Source organism: Pseudorca crassidens, chromosome 2, assembly GCF_039906515.1.
Source record: "Pseudorca crassidens isolate mPseCra1 chromosome 2, mPseCra1.hap1, whole genome shotgun sequence".
Lineage (NCBI taxonomy): Eukaryota > Metazoa > Chordata > Mammalia > Artiodactyla > Delphinidae > Pseudorca > Pseudorca crassidens.
This window is the reverse complement of record NC_090297.1, coordinates 43,929,892-43,955,000: the sequence shown is the minus strand read 5'-3', so window position 1 is coordinate 43,955,000 and position 25,109 is coordinate 43,929,892. Positions and strand designations below refer to the sequence as shown.

General features: G+C 38.8%; 1 protein-coding gene across 1 annotated transcript in view; it reads right to left on the bottom strand.

Annotated features, from left to right (window-relative positions):
* ZYG11A (zyg-11 family member A, cell cycle regulator) overlaps nucleotides 1-25,109 on the bottom strand; it is a 58,123-nt gene that overhangs the window by 8,453 nt on the left and 24,561 nt on the right. The window contains exons 3-10 of the mRNA XM_067726159.1: nucleotides 21,991-22,742; nucleotides 12,537-12,677; nucleotides 10,351-10,527; nucleotides 8,054-8,118; nucleotides 6,607-6,706; nucleotides 6,455-6,508; nucleotides 2,860-3,021; nucleotides 2,482-2,526 (exon numbers count right to left, since the gene is read on the bottom strand). Coding sequence (XP_067582260.1) covers nucleotides 2,482-2,526; nucleotides 2,860-3,021; nucleotides 6,455-6,508; nucleotides 6,607-6,706; nucleotides 8,054-8,118; nucleotides 10,351-10,527; nucleotides 12,537-12,677; nucleotides 21,991-22,742 — 1,496 coding nt within the window. The remainder of the gene's footprint in view (nucleotides 1-2,481; nucleotides 2,527-2,859; nucleotides 3,022-6,454; nucleotides 6,509-6,606; nucleotides 6,707-8,053; nucleotides 8,119-10,350; nucleotides 10,528-12,536; nucleotides 12,678-21,990; nucleotides 22,743-25,109) is intronic.

The window sequence follows — 25,109 nt, the reverse complement described above, 5'->3', positions numbered from 1 at the left end:
GACCAGCATTGAGTCTATCAGATGGGCAGCCCCAAACAAGAAGAGACAAGATGATAGATAGGATCCTTAGCAAAACTGAAAGGGACACCTCAGTTGAGTCCCAAGTTCCTCTTTAATCTTGGCAGAGGCTTTTATATTAGCCTTTTCTTCCCAAGAGTCTATGGAATAAAATACTGAATGGGAGCTTCAGGAGAATGTGGGTCTTCCTCATACAGAAAAAGGAAGGAAAAGGAACAACCTCCCTAACCCTCAGTATTCTGAGAGGCTCTCAAAAGGATAAAAAGAAGGATACTTAGCATTGTATAGATCTATGAGGCTTCAATCCACCCTTCTGGCCTTATCTCCCATTGTTTTTCTTCTTCCCACCTTCTCCCAAAATTCCAGATACTCTATATTACGGTGTCCCTCAAATGATTACATTTTCTCATTCTTTCTTAGCCCAAAATGACCTTTGTTCCTTACTTCTACTTTTCTGTACCTTCCAGGTTTCCAATACTAATCATGTATTCCTCTCTATGAAGCCTTTCACACCTGCTCTGTCCCAAGTCCTGTATGTGTTAGGGATACAAAGGGAAAGACACAGTCCCTGCTTTCAATGAGTTCATGATCTAGAATCAAAGGCTCCCACTGGACTTTGTGCCTCTTTTCCAGCACTTACCACAGTCAATCATGAATTAGAGAGGTATTTGCATACATGTCTGACACCACCTCCCAACATTATTAGTACTAGCAGCTTGCTATGTTTCGTGTATCTGTGTCTTCCGAAGCACCAGCACAGCAAACTGCAGGGGCATACAGTAGTATGTCTTCGTTACTTTTTGTAAATCTTCACCTTTATCTTTAGGAAACAAAGAAATCTCTCAATAACAAATATCCTGATTGGGAGGTAGTATAAAAGTATAAACAAAGATATTTCTAAAAACTTAATTCAATTGTTAAAGAGGAAGTAGGGTAAAGTGGCTACTATCAGAGGGTCTGGAGCCAGACTGCCTGAGTTTGAGTTCTGATTCTGCCTCTTACTATCTAGGTAACATAGGGTAAATGGCACTTCTGTGCCTCAGACTGAGTATCTATAAAATGTAGACAACGATGTATGGGAGAGTGCAGAACATAACGCAATTTCCCTATCCCTGTGTATATGCCCTTTAACAATGTGACTGCTCTTCCCATCAAGGGGTGGCCACCTCCTTTAATCTGGGCTTATCCGTAGGCCTAGGAAATACCTGGTCTTTGTCCCTAGTTCCTGACTCAGAGCTCTCAAATCCCTTGGAATTTCTGGAGTGATTGGAGCGAGCATCTTTGTTCTAATGAGGTGACTCTTGGCAGGCACCTAGATAGCTTCTGGATGGGGGCTGGATGCCAGAAAGACCAAACCTTGATTAGAAGCCTGGAACTTTCAACCCCATGCCCCCAACCTCAGCGGGAGAGGAGAGAGGCTAAAGATTGAATTAATAATCAATCATGCCTGTGTGATGAGACCCCCACCCCCACATAAATACCCCTAAATAATGGGGTTTGGAGAGTTTCTGGGTTGGTGAACACATCAAGGTGCTGGGAAGGTGGTGTATCCAGGGAGGGCATGGAAGCTCTGCACACATCCCTCCTTCCTTGCCCTACATATCTCTTCTATTTGACTGTTTCTGAGTTGTATCCTGTAATAAACTGAAAATAGCAAATAAAGTGCCTTCCCCAGTTCTGTGAGCCATTCTAGCAAATTATCAACCTGAGGAGGGGGTCGTGGAAACCCCCAATTTAAAGTCAGTCAGTCAGAAGTAGGGGTGGCCTGGGCTTAACAGTTGGCAACTAAAGCGGAGGCAGACTTGTGGGACTGAGCTTTTTAATTTGTGGGACCTGATGCTAACTCTGGATAGCTAGTGGCAGAAGTGAACTGAATCGAACTGTAGGACACCCAGTTGGTGTCAAACAAGTGGCAAAGTGGTTGTTGGAAAACACCCCGAGTCTCGTAATCTACTTTGACCTGTGAGACATTAGAAAATCTGATCTAAGCAGAGGTTTAAGAAGCACTTGTACAGTGCACTTGCCTTCTATTGCTGCCCAGAAACTGCCAAGTGAAGAAGCTCATGGAGACACAAGGCCCAGCTAACAACCTGTACCAACGGTCAGAGCTGAGAGTCAGGCCATCCTAGAGCATCTAGGCCTAGCTGAGCCACCAGATGACTGCAGCGACATGAATAACTCCACAGAGACCAGCAGAAGAACTGTACAGCTTTGCTGAGTTCAAACTCTAGACCCACAGATTCATAAGTGAATAAAATGGATGCTGTTTTAAGCTGTAGTGTGTTTACAGCAATAGATGACTCATATATAATGGTATTTACTTTATAGGGATAGTGTGAAGATTAAACGAGTTAATGCACATAAACTGCTTACAAAAGTGCCTAGCACATAGTAGGTACTACATGAGCGTGAGCTTTCTATTTTTTTAAGTAATTAGAATTAACTCAAAACAATTCACCTTACCAAAAGACCAAGTACTTTGCTTTGTATTGTTGACTCTGAAAAAGTCTGTGAAAAGAATATACAGGTTACTTTATCATGAAGAAAAGAACTTTACAGGGACTTCCCTGGTGGTCCAGTGGGTGAGACTCCACACTCCCAGTGCAGGGGGCCCAGGTTCAATCCCTGGTCGGGGAACTAGATCCCGCATGCATGTCACAACTAAGAGTCTGCATGCCACAACTAAGAAGCCCTCATGCTGCAACTAAGAGTCTGCATGCTGCAACTAAGAAGTCCGCATGCCACAACTAAGACCAGGAGCAGCCAAAATAAATAAATTAAATAAATAAATAAATATTTTTAAAAAGGACTTTACACATAAACTCAATCCTGTCTTCCCACCTCCAAGACTTGGATGAAGATCGCCAATCCTTGATTTTCAATAACGTGCTTGCAGGCAGCTGGAGATTCATCTGTAAGATTCCAAAGTGCTTTCAAAGTAAACAAGAAGGTGACGTCATCTAAATTCTCAGTAGTCTTTTGTTTTACTATTGCTAGAAGTTCCTAAAAAACAAAGAGACGGAGTAAGATGCCCTAGTGACTGACTCAATTCCAGTATAAGGAAAGCAATGGTTAAGAAAAGCTTTAGAATCAAACCTCGGTTCTAAACCCAAGTCCTACCACTTAATAGCCCTGTGACCCACTTTCTCTCTATAAAATGACTTACACCTATTTTTTAGGGTTTTTGTGAGGAAAAAATATTAAAGTTTATCAAGCACTTAATCTAGTTCTTGGTGCTTGTTAATAAACCTCATAATCAAGTACATATCAGCTATTCCATTATTCACATATTGAGAATGTTTAGTCAACATCTTTTGGAAGTCAGGCACATATTCAGATAAGAGTGACAGATTAAAAAAAACAGTTTATCTCAACTAAATAAAATAATTTTTAGTTTTGGTAAATGCTCTGAAGGAAACACATAAAAGCCTAAGAATTTTCTTTAGAAAAGGTGGGAGAGGGAAGACTCCATACAAAGGTAATATGTAAAAGAGACCAAAAGAAAAAAAGGACAAGGCAGCTAAGCAAGGAATGAGGACATAAAAGGGGGCGGGGGGCAAATATTCCAGGCAAAAAAAAAAGTTTGCTGTTCTACACCACTGAGCAGGTCAGTATGGCTACAGGATAGCACTAGTTTGTAGTATAATATGTCCTAATAGCTTGAAGAAACCACTGACTTATTTAACAGAGATTCCAATATACCATTTCAAATCAGAATTTTTCTAGACAAAAGTTAAGCCAGTATTCATGGTTTCTTTCAAACATACTAGACTGTCATGTGAAAGGAAAAAGACAGCCATTTCCACTTAACCAGCTAATGAAAAGATACATAAAGTATAACAACGCTAAACAAACCAGATTATGTCTGTTTTCAGGAGGAATGAGACCATCTCAAATATTTTACCCAATCAGGAGAGAACACATCAAGAGAATTCACGAAAATGAAGCTGTTAGAGCCAGAAGAAGAATATGAGTGCACACCACGCAGGTAGCAATCACCTAGACAGCCAACAGGGTGAGTGCACCAAGGGAGGGAGCAGAAAGTGAGGCTGACCGGGAAAGCAACGACAGCTGTGGTCAGGCCCATGGTTAGATGCTTTACACAGTTTATCTTAATAATACTCAAAATAACTGCAAAATATTACTCCCATGTCCAATGTCAGTCTTTCAGATAAAGAATCTGAGGCGCAGAGGAGATAAGTCAATTACCTAAGGGCTATGGCTAGTTAGTGGCTGAACCTAGTTTGTTTTAATCTGAAGCCTGAACTTTTTTTTTTTAATTTTTGAATTTTATTTTATTTATTTTTTTATACAGCAGGTTCTTATTGTCACCCATTTTATACACATCAGTGTATACATGTCAATCCCAATCGCCCAATTCATCACACCCCCACCCCCACCCCCCGCCGCTTTCCCCCCTTGGTGTCCATACGTTTGTTCTCTACCTCTGTGTCTCAATTTCTGACCTGCAAACCGGTTCATCTGTGCCATTTTTCTAGGTTCCACATATATGCGTTAATATACGATATTTGTTTTTCTCTTTCTGACTTACTTCACTCTGTATGACAGTCTCTAGATCCATCCACGTTAAAGCCTGAACTTTTGGTACCACTACCTAAAATGGTTTCTCCAAGAACTACAGGGCTACACTTCCCTCCGTGTTATTTTAAGCACTTGCTCTCCATATCGATATCTATCTCTCTCTACCTCTATCTATTACTGTTAGCATTCCCAGTAACTCAGTGTTCTTCCACCACATCATCTTGGCAAAACTGCTACCTTAGTTAAACCCTACTTCATGCCCCACCTCCAAAATCTGAATATTGAAAAAGACTGTGCTCGAGTCTCACTCTTAATATCTGCCTCAAAATTTCAAAAGGGCATTCAACTGTACTGGCAATCCTACTATATTTCTCAATGAATTCACTCCAAAGACTACTATTTCATAATTCTCACTCCCCAAACTTTAACTGCCATCTTCTTGTTCCTCTCATTTGATCAATTCATCTAAGTTTTCACTGGGAACCATAGCTATGCTTCCTAACAAAATCTAACAACCTGCTTGCCCTTGCATCAGTGTACTCTGCCTTCCATTCTGCTCCAAACTAAAGCCAGCATCTGGGGACTTTCCTGGTGGTCCAGTGGCTAAGACTCCACGCTCCCAATGCAGGGGGCCTGGGTTCGATCCCTGGTCAGGGAACTAGATCCTGCATGCACGTCGCAACTAAGAAGTTCATGTGCCGCACAAAGATCCAGCGTGCCGCAACTAAGACCCTTTGTAGCCAAAATACACAAATAAATATTTTTTAAAAGCCCAATGACAAAAATTTCTCCTTTAAAAAAAAAAGAAAAGAATAAATTCAACAACATAAAATTTTTTTAAAAATTTACTGCATACCAAATCATGCCATAAATAAAGTAAAAACAGACTAACAGCCAACTGGGGGAAAATTACATGCATCCTATAAACATAAAGGAATCCTATAAATTAGAAAAAAGCCAGCAGCCCTAAAGAAAAACTAAAGGCCATGAACAGACAATTCACAGAAATTATAAATGCCTCTTCCAAAAAAAAGAAAAAGGCTCAAGCCTCACCTCAGAATAAGAGAAGTGCAAAATAAAACAATGATGTACATTTTTTCATAATCAATGTTAGCATAATCATAATGTAGACATTGATTTATTAAAACTTGTAATATAAATTTATTGGGGGTTGGGAAAGGAGGTAATTTGTATAGATGTATGTAGGAGAGCCAAATTCTTATTTACCATACCAGCAGAATCACAAGATAACATCTAAAACTGATCAATCTTTTTTTTTTAATTCGAGTATAGTTGCTTTACAGTTTTGTTAGTTTCTGCTGTACAACGAAGTGAATCAGCTATATGTATACATATATCCCCTTCCTCTTGGACCTCCCTCCCACGCCCCCCTCCCCGGCCATCCCACCCATCTAGGTCATCACAGAGCACCAAGCTGACAGCTCCCTGTGCTATACAGCAGGTTCCCACTAGCTATCTATTTTACACATGGTAGTGTATTTATGTCAATCCTAATCTCCCAATTCGTCCCACCCTCCCCGTCCCCTCATGTCCACATATCTGTTCTCTATGTCTGCGTCTCTATTCCTGCCCTGGATATAGGTCCATCTGTACCATTTTTCTAGATTCCACATGTATGCTTTAATATACGATATTTGTTTTTCTCTTTCTGACTTACTTCACTCTGTATGACAGACTGAAACCACAATTATAAGCATTTTATTTAGAGATATGGAGAAGAAATAGCTATATGAGTACAGAATAGTTTCTTCTGGGTAGCAGGTCTTACAGATTGTTCATTTTATAAGCTTTTTAAAATGATTTAATTTTGTAAACTATGTTCACAAATTACTTTTACTGAAAAAAAAAGTTATAAAAGTGACAATTAACCTACCTTAACTGCCATGAAGAGCTCTTCTTTAAGTTGTGCAGTTTGCTCAGGTGAGAGCTATAAACAAACAAAAAGCCGAAAGTGAAATGTTAGACCTCCATCAAAGCTCCACCAAGACTAGGGAGAGAGAAATTTTGCATTTAGCGATCACATACCTGCAGGGCTAGAATAGAGGTTATGCTCACTGCCATTGTTTGCATCTTGGGGTTTTCATGCTTACAGAGCCATCTCATAACAAATTTGGCAGCATCGAACCTAAAAAACAGTATTTTTCTCACAATAAAGTTTGTGAAACTACATGAGAAGTGAAGAAATCAGTTAGCCTCCCCAACAAATCTTGTTTAACAAAAATAGTCTTGGACTTGTAAAGCCTCCGCCATGAAAGCAAAGAGCATTTGGCAAAAAGAAGAGAAAATCAGAAGAGGAAAAGGAGAGCATGCAAAAAAGAACATGAGTGGGAACTGCACAGCAGGCCAGTGGTTAGGACTATGCGTTTTCACTGCCAAGAGCCCAGGTTCGATCCCTTGTCAGGAACTAAGATCCCAAAAGCCACGAGGCATGGCGATAAAAAAAAGAATGTGAGCAAAATGCACAAGATTCAAAGATTGACAGACCTAAAAAAGACTTATTTTTAGCAGTTTCAACTATGATGGGTCCGAAAAAGGAAATAAGTTCCCAAGAGGTAGTAATTTATAATCTGAATCGCAGACGGTGCTAAAATGCCACAGCAAACAAATCACTTAGCTAGACAGAATTCATGGCCCTTTATTCACGGCTTTTACTCAGCTCCAACAGATGACTGCTATACAGGAATGAAGGCTAGTTGAAAAAGAGCTTCCAACTTGTCAAAAGAAAGTGAAAATACAGATTTTTTTTTTTTTAATGAGGAAGACCACCTTCCCCCTACTGTACTTTTAAAAGTCAACTCTCATGTTAAGTACACACTTTAATTAGATTTGAGAATGGCTTAGCCTACAACCTTGCATGCATAAATCATGGGCTTTGTTCATATCAGGCTGTGGCTAATTTTCCTGTTGGCAGCAACTATTATTAATGGCAACGATTATTAATGTTTTGGAACTCATGAATCTGAGAGATTACAATGGCCTCAAGAGGAACCCCTCTGGAGTCTACAATGATGTTTTGTGTGTGTTTTTTTTTTTTTTAAAAAAAAAGCATTATCAATAAAATAATAACAAAAAGAATGGTTAATATTTAGAACAGTCTGCACTCTTATGCTAGGCACTGTGGTAAGTACCTTACAAACATCATATCTAATCCTCCTAAGAGTCACTATTTTAAAAATGAGGAAACTTACACACAAAGATAATGAAAGGGCTAGGACTTGATTCGATGTTTTACTCTCTGGAGCCCATGTTCTTACCACCCACTGCCCTAAACTGGAATCACACTTTGGGAGACAACACTTGCAAGTATAGTACTTCCGAACACCTCTGTGGAAAAATCTCAACAGAACATTCTCCCCAAACACTTTATCCCAGCCTTAATCAGACCCTTGCTAGGCTAACAACCAAAAGCCAACAATGCTCAGAGTAACACTGGTCAACACCCCAAAATCAGATAATCCAATTTTATACTTGCCTGTCAAACGGAACATCCACAAGAATCCTGGAATTGGTTAAGGAGAGAAGGCAATTCTTCTGTAACTTAACGGAATAAAGAAAAGTAATTCTGAGCAAATGTATACTCATTCTAAATAAAGATTCTAATTAAACATTTGGAAGGTGCTACTAATAAGCTTTTCTTATTGAGAGCTCGTCGTGTACCTGGTCCTCTCCAAGTTCTTCATTTAATCTTACTATTAAACTCTGTAACATTCACCTTTGCCTAAAGAACAATCTTTCCCTTTTTTGGCAAAGAGGAGGTCTCCCTTCTCCCTGAACCCTAGAAGGATCTATGTGGAGAGTTGCCTGCCTGTGTGTCAGTCCAAATCAATTACCGGAAGTCTGGCCCATCTACTGAATGATAAATGCCTTTACCAGATCTCATAACTAATTCTGTGATAGAGCTTCTACTTTCTACCTATGATTGGTAGGGATTGAACTATGTCTTTAAAGATAGGAAAGAAAGAGAAAAGGCCTTCTAGGAAAGCTTTAGGAATAGAAAAATATAACAGCTCTTTGAAAGGCCATGAGTAGGCCAGTGACATGCACTGCCATGACAGCAGTGTATGAGGCAGGGATAGCAAACCTGAAATGCCAGCAGGAACTAGGCAGTAACATAAACAAGTGAAGAAAGCAGAGTACGAAACAATAGGGTAGTGGTAGGAATTATGACAAACTGGAGAATTCATACCCTTCTATAGGGGCAGCTGTTACTCAGCTCCAACTGATGACTGCCATGCAGGAATTAAGACTGAATTGAGAAGGATCATCTAACTTTTCAAGAGAAAGTGGAAATACAGATTTTTTTTTAAACAAGGAAAGACCACCTTCCTTGTATTTTTAATAAATTGATTCCCATTTTAAGTACACACTTCAATTAGATTTGACAAATTTATAAAGATGTGTAACAATACCACCCACCACCACCACAAGCAACATAAAAAATATTTCCATCACCCCAAAGAGTTCCACTGTGCCCCCTTCCACTCAGTCCCAACCCTGAAAATTCCAGCCCCAGAAAATTATACTGTCGTTACAGATTAGCCTTTATTAAGATTTCACATAAGTAAAATCATATGGTATCTACTCTTTTGCGTCTGGCTTATTTTGCTCAGCATATAATGTTTTTGAGATTCATCCATGTTGTATATGTATCAGTACTTCATTCCTTCGTATCACCAAGTAGTATTTCCTTATATGAATGTATCACAATTTGTTTATCTACTCACCTGCCGCTGGACATTAAGTTTTCAGTTTGGGGGGGATTAAGAATAAAGATATTATGAGCATTTGTGTATAAGTCGTTATATGGTTATATGATTTCATTTCTCTAGGAGTAAAATGACTACGTAGCATGAAAGAGGACTTTCATGTCTAACTTTCAAAGGAATTACCAGACTGTCGAACTGGTGGTTTTACCATTTTATCTTAACATCAATATATGAGAATTTCAGTTTCTCTACACTCTTGTCAACACTTGGTATTGTCAGTTTTTTATTTCAATCAATCTAGGGGATGTGTAGTGGTACCTAGGTGTGCAGTGGTATCCAAATGTGCTTTTAATTTGCATTTCCCTGATGGCTAAAGATACTGAGCATCTTTTCATGTGCTCATTTACCATCTGCCTATCTTCTTTGGTGAAGTATCTGTTCAAATCTTTTGCCTTCTTAAAAAATTGGTTTGTTTGTCTTGTGTCACAAGGCAAACAGTTCTTCACATTCTGGATAAAAGTCCTCTGTCATATACATAAAATGAACATTTTCCCCAGCCCTGGATTACCTTTTCATTTTTTAATGTCTGTGTGTGTTTGAGCAGAAGCTTCTAACTTTGATGAATTCCAATTTGTTATTTTTCTTTTATGATGTATGCTTTTTGTATCCTAAGGAAACTTTGCTTACTCTGACATCACGTTTTCTTCTAGAAGTTTTTAGCTTTTATATTATTTAGACCTTTAATTTAGCTTTTATATTTAGGTCTATGATTCAATTCAGTTTAATTTCACACATGATGTTAAGCCTATAGGATGTGCTAAAGTGTTAATAGTAGATGTTTCTGGGTAACTGGTTTCTGATCAATTTAAAAATTTTAAACCCTATTACTTATTTATATTTCTTATTTTTTCTATAACAAACATGAATTCCTTACCTATTTCTCTCTCCCTCCCTTCCTCCCTCTTTCTCTCTCTCTCAGGATGAAAAATCAGAACTAAATAAAAAATATTTTTCATATATTTGTCCTCAAGTAAGCAGCAGTCAAATATTCAAACCAAATTACCTGCTGGTAATGGGGGAAATTTTTCAGAGCCTTGAAAAGTAGACAGGTAACCTCTGACAACAGACGAACAGGCATCCCCCTGGCCAGGTCCTGGCGTGTTAAGTTGAGGGCACAAGCACTGGCTGTGAACTGCACTGGCAAATCCAATGGATGATTCCTCATTCCTATAGCCACAAGCTGAAGATGAACTTGTTTTTAGTGGCATGTGACAACATTAGCATTCTTTACACAGTCTTATTTTTGTGTTAGTTGTCAAAAATATTTGCTTATTGGGACAAAAAGTAACAGATTTCCCCCTTCCTCGGCATTTATTTTTTAGGACACCAGCAATACCTTTCAATCCAAATGTAGCCATTAACTAGCTGTGTGACTTTAGGTAACTCACTTCCTTTCTCTGGACCTCTGTTTCATCATCTGTGCCTTCACAGTCATTTATTGAGCCTCAATCCACCCAAGACATTACGATAAGCACTACAGGGGACATAACATCAATCACTTATACCCTACTCCTGAGCATAAGGCCTTATGAAAGAAATAAGGTATGTTAACAAATAACACTGTAAGGGAGGTCAAAACATGAAGCTGAAAAAAAGCACCAAAAGAGAGGTGTAAATAAAGTGCTGCCTAAGGTGGTTATGCGGGGAACAATCATTTCTGGTACGGAAGTCAAAGGCTTCATTCAGAGGACGCATTTAGGCAGGGTCTCAGATGGGATCTGGATAGGAGATGGAGGTAGGGGTGGAATGGAGAGGAATTCCTAGGGAAGGGAAATGTGATAAGAAAAAACATAAAGTGGACAAAAAGGTGGGATGAGTCCACCAAGAGAAGGGGAAGAAATCTGAATTTGAAATAATCTGAAAAGTGGTAAAACCTAATATTAGGGAGTTCCCTGGTGGCCCAGTGGTTAGGATTTGGTGCTTTCACTGCTGTGACCGGGTTCAATCCCTGGTCGGGGATCTGGGATCCCACAAGCCATGCAACACAGCCACAAACAACAAAAAAAACCCGTAACATTAGAAAGGCAACTAGAAGAGAGACTGCGTAAGACCTAGAAACAAATGTAAAATGAAGGTGTTATACTAAGCTTAGACCATACCTGCTCTAACATGCAGGGACAACGTGGTCTGCTTTGTCTATCCAATAGGGATAATCATCCTTACCCACCTCAGAGACCAGTCTGCTGATACACGCATGAACCATGATTTTATGAACTGTTAAGAGACCAGAGCCCCTGACTTTGACACCTACATGAACTCAGACCTGGGATACACTTCTCCTATGGAAAATGTCTTTTCTATATTGCTAAACTGCTCTTAGGATTTCACTGGATTGCCATCATCGACAATATAAACATGTATGAAGTAAAATAAACATGATTTTCAAAATCAAAAATCACACAGTCTTAGATATGAAAAGGACTTTTAGAACATCTAATTCAAACTCCTCCTTACAGATGGGAAACAAAGATCCCCAGTTTTTTCCTTTATACAGTACCATTTTTAAGTTATGAATAAATCTAATCTCCCATGGTACAGAAATAGCCCTAGTTTTATGGAACTACAAAAAGTTACAAATGATAAAAACAAGGTGACTTTAAGACTCTTCATTTTTATGTTACATTTAATTTTAAATAATTGCAGTTTTCCTTCCCAAACCACTTAAAACTTCCAATTACATTTAAAATAAATTCATTCTTCCGTAAACCAAAGCAAAGTTGGCCCGATCGATACTGGTAATTTTACTTTATTCACAAAATAACTTTAAACGGTAGACTTGGTTACCTTCAATTATTGTTATTTTGTTCTGTTCTTATTGGGGATACTGTGTTTTCTTTCAGAAAACCATATTTTAGATTTTAAAGAGTAAAGAAATAAAACAATGTTTAGGCAAAGTGAATTCATGTTTAAAGATTAAGTCCTGCTTTAGACAAAATAGTGCAATGCTTCTAGAATCCCCTGCTCAGACCAAATTCAAAAATTTGAATGATTCTAATTGATTCAGAGGCTCAAAACAAGAGATGTTCTAGCAGTTTAAGCCTAACACCATTCTCCTCTATTTGTGAGGGCACTTTGCCTCACGATAGAATAAGGCATATAAGTTAACCATATTCATCGTGTCTGATGAACAACTTTAATTGAACCAAATAATAAGTAGTAATAAAAACTACATTTCTGAGGTGCAGTTACCTTTAAAATAGCAGGCATGGCTACTTGCGTTGCAAATGTCTCTGCGAAGAGCTTGTAGAGAGCTTCCTTCATAAAACATGACCTATTCCTGTATCGGCTCAGTGCTTCTGAAATCTGACTCATATTGGCTCCTCCGGCAACCTGGAAAACAAGGATGTTACCAATAGGTTTCACCATTCACCTTCAAGCACAGGCTTTTAGAGCGTGTCCAGTGTTTGAAACAACAGATTTTCACTTAAATGTTTTAAGAGCTTAAATGTTTTAAGAGCTTGATCTCATTCAATCATAATTCTAGTAGGTAAAAGTTCTTCTCAACCTCATTTCTACATGGTGGGTCCAGAGAGGTGATGTACATTGTTAAATGTAACAAACCAGTTAAGTGGTGGGGCCAGATTCAAATACCATCTCCCTACAACTATACTACAGTTGAGACCGCAACTGAATACTAGCTAGCATGGAAATTCTTAAACAACCAATAAATAACCATGAATGCACGTCTTCTAAGTACTCATATAGAATGAATTAGACAATAAAAGACAGGGAAAAGACCACGTAAAATAACTAAGATGAAAAAGGAGTTAACCAGTTATATAATTAATTAATTAATATTAATATAATTCTTCCTTGCTACCACTGAAGTAATAATTTCAGAAAGTCTATATATAGACTTTGGGTCTGGAGGATAATGGTATCCTCCTGATCCAAACCATCAAATCAACAAAGAATGTAGATAAAACTAGATATTATGCAGTTTTCAGCATTCCTGGGTGGTGAAGAAAAGAAGAAAATAAAGGGGTAAAATTCAGGATCCTACAAAATGAAAAGAAGAAAAACAACCTCTTCTCCACTCCACCATGACCAGTAGTCACATCACCCATTGAAGAAACATCACATCATTAAATTGACAGAAGAGTGCTTTTGAATTAGGAACCCTGTCAATTAAATGCCAATAAATAAAAAGATTCAAACCAATTCCATAAAAGCTACTGTAAGAAATTTTTTAAAAAGCAAATCTACACATTTCAGCTGAGAAAAACTCTTCCCATAAACCAACAACAAATCAGAAGAAAATTGTAACACAGGACTTTAAACTGAATTAAATCTTCTTAATCAGCATGTTAGGATGTGAAAAAACACCTTCAACAGAAAGATGAAACAAGGGATGATTAAACTCAGGAAAAAGACAAAATCATATCAAACAAAAATTAAGTTACAAAGTACCCAAGGAAGAGTAGAGTTGAATAAATATTTAGTAAGGAGAAGAAATGCAAGAAATAAACAAGAGAAAGAAATTTTAAGAAAGAAGAAGTAAAAAGGAATCTAAGATTGAGTGCTTATATAGAAAAAAATAAAGAAGATCCAACACACATATACTTGAAGTTCCTGGGGAAGAAATGAACTAATGTTTAAAACTACTACCAAGAAAAACTTTCCAGAAATAAAAAAAAGACCTAAATCAATACACTGAAATAATCTACCAGCTACCTGGGAAAACTGACCCAGATCAAGTCTGAGACATAGCACAATATAAGGATTAAATTTAAAGATAAAGAAAAAAATCTTCAGGGCCTTCACATAAAAAGATCAAACAAATTAGAGAATTAGATTGTCATCAGACTTAACAAGCAACACACAAAGCAATGTAACAGTGGACAAGCATTTTCAAGAAATAAGGAAAAAAAAAGTAAACAAAGGAGTTTATATCCATGCTTGCAACTTCTAGAGGAAGTATGGACAGTAAATTGTGGTTCAATTCCATAAATTTCAGCTCTTACCACAATAACCGCTGTCCATGCCCCAACCTACCCCCCAGACACCAGCACATGCTCCTAGAGCTCCCTGCACTTAGCTTGTGAGAGCCCATGTGGGAAAACGGACCCTGCCCTCCAAATATCAGGGATCCGTGCTCTGATCACTGCTTGCTGCTTCTGATAACAGGTACAAAGAGGTGAGCAGCCACTGTTGTTGCACCCCCACCCCACCAACTGTTCAAAGCCCCTCTCCCACAGCTAAAGTGACTTCCAGGGGATTTAAAGGGCTGCCCCTTCATTGTTTTCTTTTTCCCCTTTTAGGAGACATTAATGACTATGACATTCAAAACAACTGCATATACAAAGGAAATTCCAAAGTGACTGCACATGCCCAGGAAAAGGCTCAAAAAAGACCTAAAAAGACCTTAAAGTTTATACTTCAGGCTGATCCTCAACACAGACCCAAAATACAAAAACAATAACAAAAGCATCAAAACCCAGGAAAGGAAAAAAACCTGATTTCCAGAGTTTCCATATTATTAGTTTCAAATGTCCAGTTTTCAACAACAACAAAAACAAATCATAAAGCATATTAAAAAATAGGAAAGCATAGTCCATTCAAAAGGAAAAAGAAGAAAAATCAAAAGACACAGTCCCTGGGGCTTCCCTGGTGGCGCAGTGGTTAAGAATCCACCTGCCAATGCAGGGGACACGGGTTTGAGCCCTGGTCCGGGAAGATCCCACGTGCCACGGAGCAACTAAACCCATGTGCCACAACTACTGAGCCTGTGTTCTAGAGCCCACGAGCCACAACTACTGAGCCCACGTGCCACAACTATTGAAGCCCGCACACCTAGAGCCCGTGCTCCGCAACAAGAGAAGCCACCTCAATGAGAAGCCCATGCACCGCAATGAAGAGTAGCCCCCACTCGCCACAACTAGAGAAAGCCCACACGCAGCAACAACAAAGACCCAATACAGCCAAATTTTTTTTAAATTAATAGTTTTTAAAAATCTTACAATAAAAAAATCAACTCAAAATGGATCAAAGACTTAAATTTATGACCTAAAACTATAAAACTCTTACAAGGAAACATGGGGCAAAATCTTCACAATATTATACTTGGCAGTGATTTCTTGGATATGACACCAAAGGAACAAGCAACAAAAGAAATGCAGACAAACTGAACTTCATGAAAAAAGACAACCCAGAGAATGGGAGAAAATATTTGAAAATCATATATCATAAGGAATTAATATCCAGACTACATAAAGAACTCCTATAACTCAACAACAACAACAAAAAAAACCCCAAGCAACCTGATTTAAAAGTTGGCAAAGGACTTCATCAGACGTTTCTTCAAAGACATACCAATGGTCAATAAGCTCCTTATAAAAGACGCCCAATATCACTGATCAGTATGGAAATGCAAATCAAAACTTCAAGGGATTTCTCTGGCAGCCCAGTGGTTAAGACTCCGTGCTTCCAATGCAAGAAGTGTCGGTTCGATTCCTGGTCAGGGAATTAAAATGCCACAGGCCGCACAGTACAGCCAAAAAAATAAATAAAATAAAAATTAAAAGGGTTATCCCTGTAAAAAGAAAAAAAACTTCAATGAGATACCACCTCACATCCATTAGTATGGCTACTACTAAAAAATTTAAAAACAGGGATTTCCCTGGTGGCACAGTGGTTAAGAATCCACCTGCCAATGCAGGGGACATGGGTTTGATCCCTGGTCTCAGAAGATCCCACGAGCCATGGAGCAACTAAGTCCGTGCGCCAAAACTACTGAGCCTGTGCTCTAGAGCCCACAAGCCACAACTACTGAAGTCCATGTGCCCTAGAGCCCGCATGCCACAACTACTGAGCCCACACGCCACAACTACTGAGCCCACACACAACTACTGAAGCCCATACACTCTAGGGACCACGTGCCACAATTACTGAGCCCGTGTGCTGCAAATACTGAAGCCCACACGTCTAGAGCCTGTGCTCCACAACAAGAGAAGCCACCGCAATGAGAAGCCTGTGCACCGCAACAAAGAGTAGCCCCCCGCTTGCCACAAATAGAAAGAAAGCCTGTGTGCAGCAACAAAGACCCAACCGAGCCAAAAATAAATTTAAAAAAATTTTTTTAAAGTCTCTGCTGCTATTTACAATAGCCAGACAGATGAATGGACAAAGAAGATGTGGCACATATATACAATGCAATATTACTCAGCCATAAAAAGAAACAATAAAATTGAGTTATTTGTAGTGAGGTAGATGGACCAAACTCTGTCATACTGAGTGAGGTAAGTCAGAAAGAGAAAAACAAATACCGTATGCTAATACATATATATGGAATCTTAAAAAAAAAAAAAAAAACGGTTCTGGAGAACCTAGGGGCAGGAGGAATAAAGACACAGATGTAGAGAATGGACCTGAGGACATGGGGAGGGGGAAGGGTACGCTGGGATGAAGTGAGAGAGTGGCATGGACATATATGCCAAATGTAAAACAGCTAGCTAGTGGGAAGCAGCCGCATAGCACAGGGAGATCAGCTCGGTGCTCTGTGTCCACCTAGAGGGGTGGGATAGGGAGGGTGGGAGGGAGACGCAAGAGGGAGGGAATATGGGGATATATGTATACATATAGCTGATTCACTTTGTTATACAGAAGAAACTAACACATCATTGTAAAGCAATTATACTCCAATAAAGATGTTAAAAAAATTTTTTAATGTCTCTGCTAACCTTTAAAAAATAAAAAATTTAAAATTAAAAAACAGAAAATAATATATGTTCGCAAGTATGTGAAGAAAACGGAAGATTTGTGCACTGTTAGTGGGAATGTAAAATTGTACAGCTGCTGTAGAAAACAGTATGGCAGTTCTTCAAAAAATTAATAGAATTACCATAAGATCTAGCAATTCCACTTCAGGATATATACCAAAAGAATTAAAAGCAGGGTCTTGGGAGTTCCCTGGTGGCCTAGTGGTTAGGATTCCGGGCTTTCACTGCTGTGGCCCAGGTTCAATCCCTGGAACTGAGATCCCTCAAGCTGTGTGGCACAGCAAAAAAAAAACAAAGGCAGGGTCTCAAAGAGATATTTGTATACCCATGCTTGTAACAACATTATTCACAATTACCAACACAGCCAAAACATGGAAGCAACCCAAGTGTTCATCGATGATAAACAGAGAAGCAAAATGTGGTAAACACATAATGGATGTTATTCAACCTGAAAAAGGCAGTATGCCACAACACGGATGAACCCTGAGGACGCTATGCAAAGTGAAATGAGCCAGTCACAAAAAGACAAGTACTGTATGATTCCACTTACATGAGGTAGTTAGAATAGTCAAATTCATAGGGACAAAAGTAGAATGGGAGTTGTCAGGGTCCAGGGAGAAGGGGTAATGGGAGTTACAGTTTAATGGGTATAGAATTTCAGCCTTACAAGATGAAAAGAGCTATGAAGATGAATGGTGGTGACGGTTGAACAAAATTATGAATGTATGTAAAACCACTGAACTATACACTTAAAAAAGATTAAAATGATAAATTTTATGTTATATGTATTTTACCATCCCCTCCCAAAAAACGGGAACATGAACTGACACAGGATGATTTCCAAGACATACTGCTTAGTAAAAAAAGCAAAGTGTAGAGTACATATACTATGCTACCTATTGTGTAAGAAGAGGAAATTTTAAAACCTAAATATATGTGCTTAGTACTTTGACGATACTCTCAGTCAAGAGGGAAAAGAAAGAACTGCAAACATATCTTCAACTTTTTTTAGTAGGTTTGTGTTTCATAGTATAGGTGTGGGACTTCCCTGGTGGCGCAGTGTTTAAGACTCTGCGCTCCAATGCAGGGGGCCCGGGTTCAATCCCTGGCCAGGGTACTAGATCCCACATGCATGCCTCAACTAAGAGTTCCATGCCACAACTAAGGAGCCGGAGACCCGCAACTAAGGAGCCCTCCTGCTGCAACTAAGACCCGGCGCAACCGAATAAATAAATAAATAATGTAAAAGAAAAAAACAAGTAGTATAGGTGTAGCAACTCTGAAACTATTTTATATGTGTTGTAGGATTAAGCAAATGTGCTGACGCTTTTGAGAGCCAAAGTTCTCACTGTGGGAAAGAGAGATACAAATACAGAATGTGGAAGGGCAAAGAACAGTGTGAGGATGGTCATGTGGAAGTATCACTTTTAAACTTACTTCATCTATTTCTTGGCTCTGTTTGCTGAAAGGGCTTAAAAACACATCTAGTACTCAAATATTGGTTTCCTCCTAAAAGGAACCAGGGCTTCTGGGAGAAATGTCTAATTCCAAGGCCAAAACAGAGAAGTATAAGAAGCCTAGAAAATCTTAGTTTGCCAGAAAGTAAAGAAGTACTCAAAATAATAACAACAACAAAAATGGGGGCATGTAAAAACTGACACGGGAGCTCTCATTGGCCAACCTGTGACAAATTGAGCATCACAATAATTAAGAAGAGTAATGAGGGGCTTCCCTGGTGGTGCAGTGGTTGAGAGTCCGCCTGCCGATGCAGGGGACACGGGTTCGTGCCCTGGTCCGGGAAGATCCCACATGCCGCGGAGTGGCTGGGCCCGTGAGCCATGGCCGCTGAGCCTGCGTGTCCGGAGCCTGTGCTCCGCAACGGGAGAGGCCACAACAGTGAGAGGCCCACATACCGCAAAATAAAAGAAAAAAAAAAAAAAAGAGTAATGAACTATAAATCATTGAAAACATCAGGAATCAATGAGTCCACATTAAGGATACGTTAGACATGCTAAATGTAGAAAGGAGAGCTGGAGTTGGAAAATCACCACTTCGCAACCACTGCAGTAAAGATTGGTTCAGGTAAGAAACATCAATGGATGCTGTATCTAGATCAGAAAGTTTGATGAGGACCAGGATATTGGCATAGTCTTCTAATATCTTATATATTGCTTATTAGTTTCAAGAGGAATAGTATTACCTATGTAGTGTAGAAACAATACAACAGTATATAGATAATATTTTATCTGCACCTGGCTATTTTACCTAGTACCTGAACAATACTTTGACCAAGTGATGAAAAGTAACTTCACTAATGAGGGGCACTGTGTGCTTCATGTTGTAATATACTTGAGAAGGACACAACAACCCTTATGTGGTATTCCGGGCAGAGATGGGAGAACCTGAATATAATTATGAGGAAGCATCAGACTAACCCAAAATGAGGAGTATTCTTCAAAAAAGCCAACGAAACAATGCTGGTCTGTATTCTTCAAAAATATCAATGTAACAAAGGACAGGAAGGACTAAGGAACTCTTCTAGTTTAAATTATAAAGAAATATGACGACTGAATGCAAAAATAATCCTGGACTAAAAGGAAAAATATTTTATAAAGGGCATTACTGGGATAATATATATAGTAGATTATATAAAAGTATTGCATCAATGCTAAATTCCCTGAAATTTGATAGCTGCACTGTGGTCATCCTTGAGACTATCCTTGCTCTCGGAAGAGTCCAGGAGACTATCCTTGCTCTAGGATATACAAACTAAAGTATGTTAAGGGGCAGAGGGACATGATGTATGCAACCTACCCTCAAGAAAAAAACTCTGTGCGTGTGTGTGTGCACGTGTGTGTACACGTGCATATAGAGATAAAATATGAAAAAACAAATTTGGAAAAATGTTTAAAGTTAGTGATCTGCAAAGTTAAAAATTATTTAAAAATAATTTTTCAAGTACTATACATAGATCAACTGCCCAACGACCTACACATTATTAAGAATCTAAACGCTGGATATATTCTAAAATTTTTTAAATTTTTGTGATCATCCAGATGTAAGAGCTGAAAGAGAAACAAAGGATAAGCCATAGTAAGGCTAAGCGGAAGACCAGATAGCTGTTGCATCACCCTCTCTCTCCAGGGCTTCCTACAGATGTCATTACAAAACAATCCTCAAAAGGGATTCTTGCTACGCCCCACCAGTGGATCAACAAGGATTTCTTAGCAAATGAAAATGTTACATGGCTCTTAATACTAATGGCGGGTGCCCTTTCCACCCATTTTAAAGCAATTAAGTACACGTTGCCCACTCTAACACTGGGTGCAGGAAATAACACATACTTGTTCTGTTAGGTTTTCACTAACACTTAATTTTATCCATTTTAATTTAAGCAAACTTTTGATTAACCCAAACAAAAATACTTAGTATATTTTGCATCTGATTCTAGCAATACATGTTTCTCTTAAATATAAGATTTTCTGAAAAACACCTTTTAAACTTACCATACCTTACACTCCATGTAAGTCTAGATTAAGATCTTTAGAGTTTCTTAGTACTAGGAAGATTATGGTCTCTCCTCTCCATCCCCACAATATCCAACACTGTATATAAGGCATAATTTAAAATTTTCAAAATAAACTAAACTTACATGTATACCAGATAAAGGTTACTGAAAGAAGACTTCTCTCATTTTCTTTTGGTGTACCCACTTTGACAGTATCTTAACTACATGCATAATCTGCCTACAGAATAGTCTAGCACTTGTCCAATATTACTGTATATATCAGGAGTTGATGTGTTAAAATCTATTTTTTTAAATCACTGTGGTCTTTTGATCATTGTGACACTAAATGCCATTAATCTGAAACTGGCCTAGGTGTTCATTCATGGTAAACATCTCTACTATACACATTTAATTTGAAAGTTCAAATTATCTATTTGTAGCCTAATGATGTAACTGATGGCTTCCACCTTCATTAACAAGCCAGAAAATTAAAAGGACTTTAAAATACAACAATTGCTATTTTCAAATCAAAAGAATAAAACTGTGAAAACAACTAATGACTGTAAATCACTTTTCTCTCTCACCCTAGGAAAAATTACATACGGTATAATTATTTTTTTAAAGGGGTTCTTTTAAAGTGGTGGTTCTGAACCTCGGCTGCACGCTAGAATTACGTGCAAGCTTTCAAAATCCTGATGCCCAGAACAAGTCCCAGACCAATGAAATCAGAATCTCTGGGGAGAAATTCAGTGTATTTTAAAGCTCCCAAAGTGTTTATAATGTACAACTGAGGTAGAAAGCCACTGTTTTAAAAGAGAAATATTCTAGATATTTAAATATATGCTGCTTTAAAAACAGCACCATGAGAGGCTATAAACATATTCCAGCAGTGTTCAATGCTTTTTTCTTAAGACTCTTCTAAAAATTGCTTTTTGTCATACCTTCACCAAAAAAGGTGTTAGGCATATTGATCACCTGCCTTATTCATTATATTTAGCTGTTACTAGAGGTGAAAACACTAGCTTTAGAGTCACAAAGACCAGGATACAAGTCTCAGCTCTATCATTTAATACTTCTATGACTGTGGATAAGTAGCTTAACTTCCCTGAGCTTCCATTTCCTCATCCATAAAAAACAATGTGCATGACATCTGGCACATAAGAGGTAATGTATAAATGGCTCTGCTTATCATTATCAAACCAGACTCGAAGACGTGGAGGCTAGGACTGTATCTTGTTTACAGTTATATTTTCACAACCTACCACACAGTAGCTACGCAATAATTCTTAATTAAGCTCCTTAAGAATTTTTTAATCTGTCTTTGTAACCCTAATGCCTAGTACAGATTCTGATATACAACAAAAACTTAAAACTGTTTTGAACAAATGAAACAAACTTATTTCAGTAAAGAACAAACCCTCAAGTCTTGCGCTGTAGCAAAGAATTCAGAATAACCAGCATCCGTAGCCAACAGTCCCACAAATTGCATCGCAGGCCGCTGCTGTATAAACAGTTCTACAGCTTCATCAGTGATGCAACTGCCCCCAGAAATGTCCAGTGACACAATGTTAGGCAGAATATCCTTCTGCTGTAGCAAATGAAAAGCTAGATCTGACTTGAGTTGCCTGTGATCAGATATATCAAGGTGAAGCAGACATTTAAGTTCTCTAATGACTGCGAGAATCTGTGGTTTGGTCATGGTCAGGCATTTTAGATAGTGCATTGTGAGAGATCTGAGTCGATCCTTACAGGTGAGGAGTGCAGAGATGTTAGTGACCAGAGTATTAGAGATATCCAAGCTTTCCAGTCTGGGTAACTGAGAAACATTAGCCAGGTCTTCACTATGAAAACAAACACTGAAAACACTTAAGATGCGAAGACCGGTGAGCTGACCAAAGAACAACAGTCTTGAATTGCGAGGGATGCTTGCTGAGTCCAACAGGAGACATCGGAGGTTTTGCTGGATCCAGCTATTGCTGCAGAGTCCACTTAGGATGTCTGGAATTGAGAGGTCAGTGTGTACTGCAGTAGCATCCAGTTCAATGAGTCTGTGATGGCAGAAGGCTTGTATGAACGCAGCTGTAGATATTTTAGCTTTCTGAATACTGACCAGCTTCAGTTTCATTTGGTTGCCTCGGAAAATGCTTGCCGTTCTATCAGTCAGCTTGCCTATAAGAGAACAAGAACCAGCTCGTAATAACAACTAAATCTCATGCCTTTTCCAGGAGGTGTTATGGCCAAAGAACTTTGACAGATGCTAATAATAACAACAATAATGACCTACATTTACTGCTTACTCTGTGCCAAGCACTGTTCTAAACCCTTTACTCAAATCATCTCATTTACTCTTTACAATAACACCATAAAAGAACTATGATTATTACCATCTTATAGCTGAGGAAACTCGAGCTTAAAGAGGTTAAGTAACTTGCTCAAGGTCAAAATGTGTGGAAGAATCAAGCATCAAAACCAGTTTGACTCCAGAGCCCACAGTTTTAACCACAGCAACCTTGTTCACAGAAAAAAAAGAACAAAATAAAAGAGGTAGGTAAGTATAGGGTATATAATATGAAAACAGCACTAATGACTACTTTTAACCAAATTAGTGCACAGCCTTTGGTAAGTCACTTACCTCTCTAGGCCTCATTTTCCTCATCTGTAAAATGAGTGGGTTACACTAGATTTCATTTAGAAACGATTTACTAAGCATCTTCTATGTGTGAGATCCCACGTTAAGTAATAGGCTCACAAGGTAATTAGACACCTGTGACCATAAAGAATTCAGTCTAGGAAGCATGTCAGGCAAATAAATTATTATAATAATGTATTATATCCAATGGTGATTCATACCAGGTACTGAATTAATACAAATGAGGTTAACATCGGGGAAGGTTTTTAAGATGGAATATCAGTCTCCCAGGGTGAAGGTGGAAGGTGGAAGAACACGCCAAAGACACGGAGGCACAGAACAACAGATTTTCCAGAATGACCCTAAGTAGATCAGTGCTACTGGCCCATAGCGTACAAGGGGAAGCATGGCTGGAAGTGAAAGTGGAGAGGGAGGTAAAAGGCAGATGGGGCCCGTAAACAAAGCTAGGAAACGCAGACATTTACCCTATAAACAACAATGAACAACTCAAAATTTTTAAGCAAAAACAAAATGGTCATAATTATTTTTTTAGAAAGACCAATTATGTGATAATGTAACAAGAATTAGGATGGTATTTGATGGGAGTGAGATGGGGCAAGAGATTATTAATGATTTTAATGATGAGAAATGAAAGTTTAAACTGACAGAACATGGTAGCTGAATGGACTAGGGGAAAGAATTGAGGAAAAAGGTGTATAAGATGGTTCACAAGTTCCCAGTTTGAGTTGGTCTGTGCTACTAAGATAGGAAAAAGGAAACCCCAATATTCAAGGCTTTGAGAAGGAACTTATTACATTTATTCAACAAATATCAAGTGCTCAAGGTATGCAAAGTGCTATGCTACAAGCTGAGGACGGTGAATGAGACAGACATGGCTCCTGCCATCTTGGGGTTTATTTACATCCTAGAAGGAGAACACAGATACAAAAGAATATAAAACAAGCAGAATACTACTAACATTAAAAATGTAGTCAGTGTTCTAAAGGAAACAAACAAGACAAGAATATAATACAGGGGTGGGGAAAAGGAGGAGGAGGACAAGAATCTTCTGTCTCTCGGTGAGGTATGAGGAGGCGACATTTAAGCTGAGACCAAAAGGATATGAAAAGCAAAGGCAGCTGTCATTCCAGACACGAGGAGCTAAAGACCTGATATGGGAAAGAGCTTGGCTTTTTCTGTGAAATGAGAGAAAAGCAGTGTGGCTGAAGCATAGTTGGTGAACGGGATACCAGCATCTGACAGGTTAGAGACAGAGGCAAGAGTCAGACCTTACAGGCCAGGGTAAATAATTGGCATTTTATCCTAAGTACAAGGAGAAGCCTTTAAAGAGTGACAGAGGTGTAGACAGATCTGATTAAGGTATGAGAGGACTGCTCTCTGCCGTGTGGCAGAGCTTGGCGAGCGGCAGAATTGGAGGTAAGGAAACCATTTGGGAGACCAGGGGAGAAGTAAGAGAAAGGTGTCAATGACAGGGGCTAGGAGGAAAAGAACGTTTGAGATATGTATTTTGAAGACAGAAAATGTGTCAACAGAATCAAGGGTAGAGGGAGGAGGAATGAAAAATGACTCCTAAGTCACTGAACAACTAGGAAGATTTTGAGATGGGAGGAAATGGCAGTGTAGCAGATGCTGTGATGGGACACCAGATCACATTTAGAGATAAAGGACTTACTACTTGAGCTGCTGGGAATGCCACCAACTGACAGCCCTCATCTATGGGGACTGCATCAGCTGAAAAGAACTGCTTCACCCATGGTCATACCACTTTCCCATGGAAACCCATATCCCAAGACTGTGTTGGGAGGTATAAAGATCCAGCCCTCACGCCCTAATGCAACACAGATCTGAGTAGTTATTCCACCTTCAGGACTTCCCATAAGATCAGC